The 14,404-nt window shown below is 49.0% G+C and overlaps 1 protein-coding gene across 1 annotated transcript in view; it reads right to left on the bottom strand.

The window, feature by feature from the left end:
* LOC132401017 (CSC1-like protein 1) overlaps positions 1 to 14,404 on the bottom strand; it is a 121,591-nt gene that overhangs the window by 103,095 nt on the left and 4,092 nt on the right. The window contains exons 2-3 of the mRNA XM_059982734.1: positions 8,241 to 8,435; positions 4,249 to 4,328 (exon numbers count right to left, since the gene is read on the bottom strand). Of these exons, the coding sequence (XP_059838717.1) occupies positions 4,249 to 4,328; positions 8,241 to 8,426 (266 nt within the window). The 5' untranslated portion in view covers positions 8,427 to 8,435. The remainder of the gene's footprint in view (positions 1 to 4,248; positions 4,329 to 8,240; positions 8,436 to 14,404) is intronic.

Here is a 14,404-nt window from a genome sequence, read left to right as displayed (position 1 = left end):
CCCTCTGTCCCGTCTGAGGGCTCACTCACCCTCACCCTCCCTCTGTCCCATCTGTGGGCTCACTCACCCTCACCCTCCCTCTGTCCATTCTGAGGGCTCACTCACCCTCACCCTCCCTCTGTCCCATCTGAGGGCTCACTCACCCTCACTGTCCCGGTGAGGGCTCACTCACCCTCACCCTCCCTCTGTCCTGTCTGAGGGCTCACTCACCCTCACCCTCCCTCTGTCCTGTCTGAGGGCTCACTCACCCTCACCCTCCCTCTGTCCCGTCTGAGGGCTCACTCACCCTCACCCTCCCTCTGTCCCATCTGAGGGCTCACTCACCCTCACCCTCCCTCTGTCCCGTCTGAGGGCTCACTCACCCTCACCCTCCCTCTGTCCATTCTGAGGGCTCACTCACCCTCACCCTCCCTCTGTCCCGTCTGAGGGCTCACTCACCCTCACCCTCCCTCTGTCCATTCTGAGGGCTCACTCACCCTCACCCTCCCTCTGTCCCGTCTGAGGGCTCACTCACCCTCACCCTCCCTCTGTCCCGTCTGAGGGCTCACTCACCCTCACCCTCCCTCTGTCCCGTCTGAGGGCTCACTCACCCTCACCCTTCCTCTGTCCCGTCTGAGGGCTCACTCACCCTCACCTTCCCTCTGTCCCGGTGAGGGCTCACTCACCCTCACCCTCCCTCTGTCCCGTCTGAGGGCTCACTCACCCTCACCTTCCCTCTGTCCCGGTGAGGGCTCACTCACCCTCACCCTCCCTCTGTCCCGGAGAGGGCTCACTCACCCTCACCCTCCCTCTGTCCCGTCTGAGGGCTCACTCACCCTCACCCTCCCTCTGTCCCGTCTGAGGGCTCACTCACCCTCACCCTCCCTCTGTTCCGTCTGAGGGCTCACTCATCCTCACTGTCCCGGTGAGGGCTCACTCACCCTCACCCTCCCTCTGTCCCGTCTGAGGGCTCACTCACCCTCACCCTCCCTCTGTCCCGTCTGAGGGCTCACTCACCCTCACCCTCCCTCTGTCCCGTCTGAGGGCTCACTCGCCCTCACCCCCCCTCTGTCCCGGTGAAGGCTCACTCACCCTCACCCTCCCTCTGTCCCGTCTGAGGGCTCACTCACCCTCACCCTCCCTCTGTCCCGGTGAGGGCTCACTCACCCTCACCCTCCCTCTGTCCCGTCTGAGGGCTCACTCACCCTCACCCTCCCTCTGTCCCGGTGAAGGCTCACTCACCCTCACCCTCCCTCTGTCCCGTCTGAGGGCTCACTCACCCTCACCCTCCCTCTGTCCCGTCTGAGGGCTCACTCACCCTCACCCTCCCTCTGTCCATTCTGAGGGCTCACTCACCCTCACCCTCCCTCTGTCCCATCTGAGGGCTCACTCACCCTCACTGTCCCGGTGAGGGCTCACTCACCCTCACCCTCCCTCTGTCCCGTCTGAGGGCTCACTCACCCTCACCCTCCCTCTGTCCCGTCTGAGGGCTCACTCACCCTCACCCTTCCTCTGTCCCGTCTGAGGGCTCACTCACCCTCACCTTCCCTCTGTCCCGGTGAGGGCTCACTCACCCTCACCCTCCCTCTGTCCCGTCTGAGGGCTCACTCACCCTCACCTTCCCTCTGTCCCGGTGAGGGCTCACTCACCCTCACCCTCCCTCTGTCCCGGAGAGGGCTCACTCACCCTCACCCTCCCTCTGTCCCGTCTGAGGGCTCACTCACCCTCACACTCCCTCTGTCCCGTCTGAGGGCTCACTCACCCTCACCCTCCCTCTGTTCCGTCTGAGGGCTCACTCACCCTCACTGTCCCGGTGAGGGCTCACTCACCCTCACCCTCCCTCTGTCCATTCTGAGGGCTCACTCACCCTCACCCTCCCTCTGTCCCATCTGAGGGCTCACTCATCCTCACTGTCCCGGTGAGGGCTCACTCACCCTCACACTCCCTCTGTCCCGTCTGAGGTCTCACTCACCCTCACCCTCCCTCTGTCCCGTCTGAGGGCTCACTCACCCTCACCCCCCCTCTGTCCATTCTGAGGGCTCACTCACCCTCACCCTCCCTCTGTCCCGTCTGAGGGCTCACTCACCCTCACCCTCCCTCTGTCCCGGTGAAGGCTCACTCACCCTCACCCTCCCTCTGTCCCGTCTGAGGGCTCACTCACCCTCACCCTCCCTCTGTCCCGGTGAGGGCTCACTCACCTTCACCCTCCCTCTGTCCCGTCTGAGGGCTCACTCACCCTCACCCTCCCTCTGTCCCGTCTGAGGGCTCACTCACCCTCACCCTCCCTCTGTCCATTCTGAGGGCTCACTCACCCTCACCCTCCCTCTGTCCCATCTGAGGGCTCACTCACCCTCACTGTCCCGGTGAGGGCTCACTCACCCTCACCCTCCCTCTGTTCCGTCTGAGGGCTCACTCAACCTCACCCTCCCTCTGTCCCGTCTGAGGGCTCACTCACCCTCACCCTCCCTCTGTCCCGTCTGTGGGCTCACTCACCCTCACCCTCCCTCTGTCCATTCTGAGGGCTCACTCACCCTCACCCTCCCTCTGTCCCGTCTGAGGGCTCACTCACCCTCACCCTCCCTCTGTCCCATCTGTGGGCTCACTCACCCTCACCCTCCCTCTGTCCATTCTGAGGGCTCACTCACCCTCACCCTCCCTCTGTCCCATCTGAGGGCTCACTCACCCTCACTGTCCCGGTGAGGGCTCACTCACCCTCACCCTCCCTCTGTCCTGTCTGAGGGCTCACTCACCCTCACCCTCCCTCTGTCCCGTCTGAGGGCTCACTCACCCTCACCCTTCCTCTGTCCCGTCTGAGGGCTCACTCACCCTCACCTTCCCTCTGTCCCGGTGAGGGCTCACTCACCCTCACCCTCCCTCTGTCCCGTCTGAGGGCTCACTCACCCTCACCCTCCCTCTGTCCCGTCTGAGGGCTCACTCAACCTCACCCTCCCTCTGTCCCGTCTGAGGGCTCACTCACCCTCACCCTCCCTCTGTCCCGGTGAGGGCTCACTCACCCTCACCCTCCCTCTGTCCCGTCTGAGGGCTCACTCACCCTCACCCTCCCTCTGTCCCGTCTGAGGGCTCACTCACCCTCACCCTCCCTCTGTCCCGTCTGAGGGCTCACTCACCCTCACCCTCCCTCTGTCCCGGTCAGGGCTCACTTACCCTCACCCTCCCTCTGTCCCGGTGAGGACTCACTCACCCTCACCCTCCCTCTGTCCCGGTCAGGGCTCACTCACCCTCACCCTCCCTCAGTCCCACCTTCCCTCGGTCGGGGTGGGTGAAGAGTGTGAGGGCATTGCATCCTGAGTGACCAGATACTCATGAATGCTGAAACATCAGCAGGTCTGGTGTAACCTGGTCAATCAATGAACTGCTTCAGCTCCCCCAACACACACACGTACGCACGCACTCACACATACACCTACACACACAGATACACAAGAGTACCCTCACATACACTGTTGCATAAACCATGAGTGCACCTGTATTTACAGATACATGCACAGAAATGTGTTTACAATATGCATGTGCTTACACATGTCGAAACACACTTGCTCATGCACAATTGCGGATATACATGCGTACTCATATATACACACTCACACATACACAAATGCATGCTTAAATACACACAGATACAAACACACAAAACTGCCCATAATCAACAGCATGCACACTGGCATATACAGAAACATGTATACTCATACAAGCATGTATAAACATGCTCCCACATACACACACACGCACTCACTCACTCAAATGCAAGCATACCCATGCAGTTACCATTTCCCATCCCTTGTGTGATGTGTTCCTGGAGAATTCACCACTATCTCCCATCTCCAACCATCCCTCCACCAGCACTCTCATCCCTTTCCACAAGAGACAGCAGTTCCCAGCCCAGTCTGGAGGGTTCCAGGTTCAAGCCCACTTCAGAAGCACTATAACACTGGTTATCGGGCAGGGTGCAGACAGTGCCCAAGTAATCCTTTCAAGGATTTAACCTAATCCAATATAAATAAAATCAGGAAAAACTGATTAGACAGTAGGTCTGGCACAGTATCACAGTGGGAAGAGCCACTCATCTCTTTTCCCATAATGAAAGGCAACATCGATTAATGTAGCAACTGAGCAACCATGTAGGAGAAGACAATTTACTGGTAAAATTACTAGTTTAGGGACAAAACCCGAAGTTGAAATTTGACTACACCCAAAGTAGTGCAGAGACAGTCAAAAGAACGAATCCCAGAGCGGGGAAAGGGGAGTCACCTGGCGTTGTCGGAGACCAGGGCAAGGCGTCCATAGTCCCAGGCTGTCTTCCTCAATACAGCAAATATTACAATAATCAACTGCAGAAAACAAAACAAGAGTCAGTACAGATCTCTCTCTGCCACTCTCTCCCTTTCCCCTTTCCCTCTACCTCTCTCCTCCCTCTCTCACTCACTCTCTCTCCCCCTCCCCTTTCTCTCTACCTCTTATCCCTGTCTCTCTCACTTTCACTCTCTCCCCTTTCCCTCTACCTCTCTCCTCCCTCCCTCTCCCTCTGCCCCTCACTCTCACTATCTCTCAGACACACTCAAGGACCAGCTTCTATGCGTATTGTGTACAATTTTGGTCACCCTATCATAGGGTGGAAGGTGCACAGGAGATTTATGAGAACTTTGTCAGGACTCAGAGGGAGAAGTTGGACAGACTAGGATTTTTTTTTAGAGTGTAGGAGACTGGGGATTGACCTTATAGAATCAGGAAAATCAGGAAAAACATAGTTACAGTGAGACACAAAGTCTATTGTCATTCGCACAAGTATATGCACGTACAGACGTAATGAAAAACTTATCTGTAGCAGTATCAGAGGCCCATAGCACTAAATACATAACAGTCACAAGAAACATGTAAATTAAACACAATTAAACAAGAAAGTCTACAATAGAACAAAGCAATCAGGGACAGGGAATAAGTTTAAGGTGAGAAGGGAAAGATTTAACAAGACCCAAGGGGCAACTTCTTCACTCAGGAGTATATGGAATGAGCTGCCACTTAAGTGGTAGAGGCACCTACAATAACAATATTTAGGAGCTGTTTGGACAGGTACACAGAAGGGAAAGTTTTGGGGGGATATGAGGCAAATGAAGGCAATGGGCTGAGTGTTGATGGGCATCTTGCTCAGCACAGACAAGCTGGGCCAAAGGGCCTGCCCCCATGCTTTATAATTACGCTAAAATGGCCTTCAGCCTCCAGCATAATTAGTAGCTGTAACTGGACTGTGAAACCAGTGTTCTCGATGGGAACTCAATGTTCTCAATGGGAATCCAGTGTTCTCGATGGGATTTCATGCTGTGACAGGAAATGGATGTGGTGAAGTCAACAATGTCACTGTACCCTTAACCCTTGTGGGTGTGCGAAAAGTCACTATAATGTTCAGACATAGAACCGTACAGCACAGGAACAGGCCCTTCTGCCCACAATGCGGTGCCGAGTCAGCTGAAAGGTAACTCAAAAAAACCAAAACACTAATCCCTGCTACCTACACAATGTCCCTGTCCCTCCATCTTCCTCATATTCATGTGACTATCTAAACATCTCTTAAAAGCCTCTGATGCCTCTACTACCATACCAGTCTGCGCATTCCAAGCATCCTCCACTCTCTGAGTAAAAAATGTACCCTCACACCCCTTTTGAACCTCTCCCTCACTGTCAATGCATGCCCTCTGGTATTAGGCATTTCTACCCTGGGAAACAGATACTCCCTACCCACTCTGTCTATGCCTTTCAAAATCTTATTAACCTCTATCAGATCTCCACTCTGCCTCCAACACTCCAGAGAAAACAACCCAAGTTTGTCCAACCTTTCTTGATAGCACATGCCCTCTAAACTAGGCAGTATTCTGGTAAACCTCTTCAACGCCCTCTCCAAAGCCTCAACATCCTTCCTATAGTGGGGTGTCCAGACTGTGTGCAATACTCCAGATGAGGTCTAACCAGAGTTCTATAAAGTTGCAACATAACCTCCTGACTTTTGAACTCAATACCTCGACTAATAAGAGCAAGCAATCCGTCAGCCTTCGTAACCACCCTATTGACCTGTGTAGCCACTTTCAAGGAGCTGTGAACTTGAAGTCCAAGATCCCTCTTGCCCTTAATAGTGTACTGTCTCCTTGCATTTGCCCTACTGTGGTGCAACACCTCACATTTACCTGGGTTAAACCTCATCTGCCATTTCCCTGCCCATATCTGCCACTGATCTATACCGGGCTGTATTCTTTGCCAGTCATCTACGCTCTCCACAACTCCACCTATCTTCATTTCATCTGCAAACTTATCAACCCACCTATCTACATTTTCATCCAGGTCACTTATATACATCACAAACAGCAGAGGTCCCGGCACAGACCCTGCAGAACACCACAGACCTCCAGCTCAAATAAGTCCCTTCAACCACTGCCCTCTGTATTCTAGTATCGTACTTTACAAATTCATTCAGTAATTTCCTTGATTCCTTGAGTTTTTGTTTGTACGCCAGCCAAATAGATCAATCCACACCTCAGTACATCAAGACAGCATAAGGAAAAGCAATAACAGATTATAGTTATTGTAGAGTTACAGTTATGGTGAGAGTCAGTGCAGTAAAACAATTCGGTGATGAAGTAGGCTAACAGATTAAGAGTTCATCTTCAGTCTATGAAAGGTCCAAAAGTTGATAACTTTGGGATAGAAGCTGTCCTTGAGCATGGTCAGTCTTTATTATCTTCTGCCCGTTGGAAATGGGGGAACAGAGAATGACTGGGGTAGCGAGGGTCCTTGAACATGTTGGCTGCTTTCCCAAGGCAGCGGGAAATGTAGGGACAGTCCACAAAAGGAAGGCTGGCTTGTACAATGTACTGAGCTGTGTTCACAATTCTTGGCACAGGCAGAGCAGTTGCCCTACCGAGCCATAGTGCATCTGGATAGGACGCCTTCTACCGTGCATGTGTAAAAAAATTGGAGAGCTTCAATAGGGATATTTCACTGGCCTTCTGAGGAAGGATGTATTTTATTGATCGTAGCACTGACATGGCTAGAACCAGGACAAGACTGCTGCTAAGTGCCTTGTTCTTGTGAAGAATGTATAATTTATGCTAGTTTATGTTAACTTGTGCTTGTCCTCATCTTGTAGTGTGCTGTGCTGCTACTGCAATGAGCTAATATTCGTGGCATTTCTATACTGGGTATGTATACTCATGACAACAGTAAACTTGAATGTGGAGAAATTAAACAAGAATGCCCGCCAGTTGCTCTTGAAAGCAAACAAGATCTGATAAGGCTCTGCAGAGGTTCCAGGAAAATAAACAGGGGGAACCAGAACATTGCAACCGGCTAAAGAACAAAGGCATTCTTTAAGAGTTATTGAAAATACTGAGGATTGTTTTGAACCAATTTAATTCACATCACAGACGGAGACTATCAAAGTAATTACTGTATCTGAGCATTAAATAACAAGTCTTGGCAGTACACCAGGAATGTTTACACTTATCCACAATTCATCCCACTTCCTGCAAAAGACTTGGACTCTAATAAACTGACCACACCGTTTGTTGGCATTTGAGGTCACCAGGACTTTCCCATGACATCCTGGTTGGTTGAGTTCTTGACGGACCCAGCGTACGTAGGACAGTATAGCACAGGCTTTCGATCCACAGTGTCTGTGCTGAGTACGATGCCCAATTAAACTAAGTCTCTCCTCATCATCCACACTCCTTCATGCACTGCAAATTCATACATCTGTCCAAAAGCCATTTAAACACCACTATCATATCTGCGACTACCAGCACCCCTGGCAGCCCATTCCAGACACCCACCACTCAGTGAAATAAACTTCTCCCCTTTGAACATACCCCCTTTCACCTTAAATATATATCATCTAGTATTAGACATTTTGACCCTAGGAAAAGAGACTAGCAGTCCACCACAGCCATCCCACTCATAATCTTATAAACTTCTGTCACAGCCCCCCTCAGCCTCCAGTGGTCCAGAGAAAAACAACACAAGTCTGTCCCCCCTTCCAACCTCTTGATGGAACATGCCCCCTAACTCACTGACAAACCTCTTGCCATATCTTCACCAAACCTTTCACATCCTTCCTACGTTGGGGCGACCAGAATTGAATGTAGTGGTCCAGATGTGACACTGACTCTTGAATAAACTTTAACTTGCACTTTCCCACTTACCTGCTAAGCCTCCCCCTCGTTGTCGCAGATGGTCCCTCGGCAACGCGCTTTGCTTACCCAGAATATGATGAAGTAAATGAGGAGTACAGTGGGAATGCCCCCGAAGCTGTTCCTCTGCACCACCACTGGTTTTCCCAGTGGATTGAAGCAATCGGTGCTGTTGAACACCGTGACGCTCGACCCTCCGCGGATTGCGGGTGCAGAGGTTGTTCCTAATGTGGTGGATGTGACTGTCAACGCCATCTTCTGACCCTATCATTTAAGAAACAATCGCAACAGATCAAATTAACGAAGAACTGGTGACTGCCTCCATCTCTGCCACGCCCCTTGACTGATACAGAGTGTCAAGAAATGCTTGCCGATTAATTTGCAAGAGTCCAGGCTGGTATCCCAGGAATATTTAACTGAGGAAACTGGGAGCTTCTTAAAGGGCAAGCACATCTGCTCTGAGGAGACTCAGTAACTAATGAAGACAGATCCCAATTAACTGGCAAGTAAACATGAGAGAAGGAAAGAAGGCAGAGAGACATTTTCTTTGCAGACAAGTTGCCAGGAGGGGCAGGCCTCCCCAAGGGGACTTGCAAGCAAGTTGAAAGATATACACTTGAAAAGGGGCAAATGTGGGGGGTCATGTGAAGAGGTGAGGTCCAAGGAACTAATCACAAAAACAACAGGCTGCATGGCTTCCTTTATGATGTAAGGTTCTGAGGTGACTCTAAGGTTCTTGCTTCCAAGGTAGGTGATTGGTTCTACTGGGGTAACTCAGCAAAATCTCTGAGAGTAACACCAAGAAAGACCCACAGTCCAGCGCCACTGCATGAGGTTTTTATGTGGCTGGTAGAGGAAGATAGTGAGTCAGGAGCACCTGTGGGAGCTGAGGGGCAGTCAATGCTTCAAGCCAAGACCTGAAATGTCAACCTTCTCTCTGCCTCCACAGATACTGCCTAACTCAACAAGTTCCTTCAGCAGATTGTAGTGTCGCCCAGATCCCATCATTTGCAGATTACTGTGTCTTTATGTAGTAAATGTGCCTTGTTCTGAAACAAGAAAATTACTGACTGAACTTATGAAGCTGGTCCACAGGTGGGGTCAATTTTTACGTCTCACACACTCACGATCATTTCTCAAGTGACTGTGATGGTTTCTAGAACTCTCCACATCTGTTTCCTGTCACAGTACAAACTCCTACCGAAAGCACTGGGTTCACGGTCCACTTAGTTATGCTGGAAGCTGAAGAATACTTTCATCATTGCAGACCATCTCACAATCACAGAGTTCTACAACACGAAACAGACCCTTGAGTCCAACTCCTTCATGCTGACCAAGTTGCCAAACTGAGCTAGTCCATGTGCCTGAAATTGGCCCATATCCCCCTGAACCTTTTCTATCAAACACCACTTCTACCCGCTGTTTAGCACTATTGAATGGTGCCCAAATGCAGTATGATTCAAGATAGTTGAGTGTCATTTCCAGTACACAAAGTGTAAAGGAGAATGAAGTAACTGTTACTCCAGATTCAAGGCAGTTTGAAAAAAACACAAGATAAAGAACACAATAATAAAAAAACACAGTAAATATAAATACATAAGATTTATATACATAGATTACTAGACTCAGCCCTACAACCTACCTCGTTATGACCTTGCATTTTACTGTATCCTTGGACACTGTAACACTATATCCTACATTCTGTTTCACGAGGAAATCTGCAGATGCTGAAAATTCAAACAACACACACAAAATGCTGGTGGAACGCAGCAGGCCAGGCAGCATCTACAGGGAGAAGTACAGTCAATGTTTTGGGTACCAATTTCCCCTGGCAGCTCGCTCCACGGACTCATGTGAAAAAGTTGCCCCCTTTTAAATCTTCCCTGCCCCCACACTAAACCTATGCCCTCTAGTTTGCCCTTGTAGGTGTGTATAAAACTAGAGGGGGTAGGTTTAAAGTGAGAGGGAAGGAATCCAAAGGGGATCTGAAGGGTAAACTGTTCACACAGAGATAAATGGGATCTGGAATGAGCTCTCAGAGGAGATGATGGAACCAGGGTCAGTAGTGACATTAAAGAAGCATCTGTACAAGAATGTGAAAGAGTAGGGCATGGACGCATGTGGAATTAGTAGAGATGGGAATGGTGCTCAGCACAGTCATTTTGGGCTTCATATCTGACAAAGCATTGTGTGTGTGTTATATGAAGATCATTTCATGTCTCAGGGCCAGTACTAAGTGGAGTTTAGAAGAACAAGGGGAGATCTCATTCACACCTACCAAATACAAGAAGTCCTGATGAAGGTTCTTGGCCCGAAATATTGACTGGATATTCCTTTCCATAGATGCTGCCTGGCCTGCCGAGTTCCTCCAGCATTTTCTGTGTGTTACTCTACAAATACCAGAAGGCCTGGATAGGGTAGCCATCAAAAGAATCTGAGGACACAGCCTCATAATTAAGGGACATCCCTTTCAAAGTGAAATGAGGAGGAATTTCTTTCAGCCAGAGAGTGGTGAATCTGTGGAACTTGTCATGGTGGAGGCCAAGACATTGGGTATATTTAAGGGTGAGGTTCAAAGGCTCTTGATTGGTAAGGGGCTGGTGAAGGATTATAGGAATGGTTTCACATTCCTATGGTCTTAAGACTAAAGGGCCCATTCTTTTGCTTTGCCACTTTATAACTTTATGACCTAGAGATACGTCAGCCCACAGCTCGAACAGTTTGCTCAATACTACTGAATGTTCAGCAATTTTCCCTCATTCCTTCTAACTTCCAGTTTCAGATTAGAGCTGCTCCTGGGCTGTCACATGTACCCTCTACAGCAAAGACTGATATAAGATTACTTAAATTCATCTGGTATCTCTTCATTTTACATTAATTTTGGCTCACTTGCTGTAAGTCTTTGTTCATGCTATAGAAACTCACGCAACCTGTTTTCATAGTTCTAGCTAATTTATCCTTCAGTCAACATTTTTCTTCCTAATCCGTCCTTCCTTGTTATTCATTACATTTATAAGATACTCTGTCGCCCATCTTTCAGCAATTACTTGTTTTCTTTTCAAGTATGGGACCTTTCTGACCATGGGCCTTTTTCTTGGAACCTTGTATCTATTCTGAAAGGCGTCTGTCAGTGCCTGCCACTACACTCCTACTGGCCCAATGCTGATCGAATTTGCCAGTTCACTTTAGCTAGCTCTGCTGTCATGTCCCCCATTGATGTCCTGATATAATTACTAAAAATTCAACCTATTCTTCTCCCCCTCAATTCAATCACGATTGTTCAAGCCATGAGGTGCCTTCATTACAAGGTGATTAATCCTTGCAAAGCAGCACAGGACGAACAGAGTCTGCACTCTGGTTGGGTCCGGAATGTTCTTCTTCCAAAGCCTTACTCTGCAATATATCTACAGAAGCACACTGGAGACATTCAGGTTGGTTGCAACACTGCCCGACCTGGAGTTTAGTCTGAGCCAGTTCCATCTCAGGACAACCTGCCCCACCACAGCGGACATCTTCAAGAGCTAGTGTCTCAAAAAGCTGCATCCGTCATTAAGGATACTCGCCGTCTGGGCCATGCCCTCTTCTCATTATTACCACTGGGAAGGAGCCTGGAGATCCGTACACAGAGACCAAATAATATTTATGGAAACATTTCAAAGCTTCCTGTTCCTACTTCCTTTATCCGAGTCAATAAATGGTTTAAAAGCCCGTACCACAGCTTTAGCCAGTTAGAGCATGGTCTGATCAGGAAATTTCAATGCACAGGAATGCAGGAAGCTGCAGAGTGTAGTGGAGTCATCCTGAACTCATCTCTCACTACCATCAGAAGTATCCACACGAGGGCAGCTTTGGCATCACAAATCCCCACCATAAGGACCATGCCATCGCCTTGTCACTACCAGGCAGGAGCTACGGGGCCCAGAGCCTCTCACCACCAGGTTCAAGAACAACTACTCCTCCTCAACCATTCATTCCTTGAACCAACCAGCACAACTCTAATCACGTCCTCAATATGGCAACACTATATTTATTTTGATCATTTTGCACTAATAAGAACTTTGGCTTTTTTTTTGTAATAGTTGTGCTTAATCGATGTATTTCTTGTGAATGCTGCTTATCTGAAACTGTGAGCCTGACACTGCTGCAAGTTTTTCACTGCGCCCGACCACACTGTACATGCACATGACAATAAAACCATAAGACAGGCGAACAGAATTAGGCCATTTGGCCCATCAAGACTGCTCTGCCATTCAATCATGGCTGATCCTTCTTTTCCCTCCTCAGCCCCACACTCTGGCCTTCTCCCCATAAACTTTGATGCCTGTCCAATCAAGTTCTGCCTTAAATACACCCAATGACCTGGCCTCCACAGCTGCCTATGGTAATAAATTCCACACATTCACCACCCTCCAACTAAAGAAATTTCTCCACGTCTGTTATAAATGGATGCCCCTCTATCCTGAGGTTGTGCCCTCTTGTCCTAGACTCTCCCACCATCCTTTCCACATCTACTCTGTCTAGGCCTTTCAACATTCGAAAAGTTTCAGTAAGATCCCCACCTCATCCTTCTAAATTCCAGTGAGTACAGGCCCACAGCCATCAAACACTCCTCGTATGACAACTCTTTCATTCCAGAATCATCCTTGTGAACCTCCTCTGAACCCTCTCCAATGCCGGCACATCTTTTCTCTGATGAGGAGCCCAAAACTGTTCACAATACTCAGGTGAGGCCTCACTACTGCCTAATAAAGCCTCAGCATCACATCCTTGCTCTTGTATTCTAGACCTCTTGAAATGAATGCTAACGTTGCAATCGCCTTCCTCACCACCGATCTATCTGCAAGTTAACTTTGTGGGTGTTCTGCACACAAGGACTCCCAAATCCCTTTGGATCTCAGATTTTTGGACTTTTTCCCCATTTAGAAAATAGCCTGCACATTTATTTCTACTACCAAAGTTTATGACCATACATTTTCCAACATTGTATTCATTGCCACTTTCTTGCCCATTCTCCTAATCTGTCTAGGTCCTTCTGCATCCTACCTGTTTCCACAACACTACCTGCCCCTCCACCAATCTTTGTATCATCTGCAAACTTGGCAACAAAGTCAACAATTGACACTGTACATTCCATTACAGGTGACTCACACGTTACAGGAGGACCGTGTAGCTAGAAAAACGCCTGTATCATGATTTTCCATAATGCCAAGCCAGTTTATCCACATGCCAAGAAATGCAAGGAGAAAAATAATTAATTTTGTATTTCTTTGTTCACTCTTCCCACACATACTGTGGAGTGGTGTGGTAGCATAGTGGTTAGCATAACGCTTCACAGTACCAGCGACCCAGCTTCAATTCCTATACATCCTCCCCATGACCATGTGGGTTTCCTCCAGGTGCTCCAGTTTCCTCCCACAGTCCAAAGACTGTGGTTAATTGCCAATCAGGTTCTCTCCCCATTCAATCATGGCTAATTTATTGCTGTACATAAATACTCTGAGGTAGTAAAATTGAAAGAATACAGAATATAGAGTTACAGTTCCAGAGAAAGTGTAGTGCAGATAGATAAATAAAGTGCAAGACTAGGAGATCAAGACTCCATCTTTTAACATATCAGATGTCCATTCAGGAGTCTGATAACTGTAGGACAGAAGCTGTCTTTGAGCCTGATGTATGTGTTCTCAAAGTTTTGTATCTTCTGCCCGACAGGAGAGAGGAGAAAAGGGAAAGACTGGGATGATTTCCTGAGTCATTGTAGATAGACTGAGGATTGTAGATAGAACCAGTGGTGGAGAGGCCAGTGTGCAGATGGACTGAGCTGTGTTCACAACACTAGAATGTCAGATAGGATGTTTTCTAGAGTGCATCGGTAAAAATTGCTGAGTCAACAGGACATGCCAAATGTCCTTAGCCTCCTGAGGTCTGTTAATGTCAGACTGGGAGTGAATGGGTGATTCACTCATCTGCTTCTGCTTTGGGTGAACAGGAAGGATTTTGCAGGGACAGCTTTGGTAGAATTCCAAACAAGAGAAAATCTGCAGATGCTGGAAATCCAAAACCACCCACACAAAATGCTGGAGGAACTCAGAAGGCCAGACAGCATCTATGGAAAAGAGTACAGTCGATGTTTCAGGCTGAGACCCTTCAGTAGGACTGGAGAGTAAAGATGAGAAGTCAGGTGGGGGGGGGGGGGGGCTGGGAGCAAGAAGTACAAGGAGGTAGGTGATAGATGA

Source organism: Hypanus sabinus, chromosome 10 (genome assembly GCF_030144855.1).
Source record: "Hypanus sabinus isolate sHypSab1 chromosome 10, sHypSab1.hap1, whole genome shotgun sequence".
In the NCBI taxonomy this organism is placed as follows: Eukaryota; Metazoa; Chordata; class Chondrichthyes; order Myliobatiformes; family Dasyatidae; genus Hypanus; species Hypanus sabinus.
This window is presented reverse-complemented; position numbering and strand designations above follow the sequence as displayed.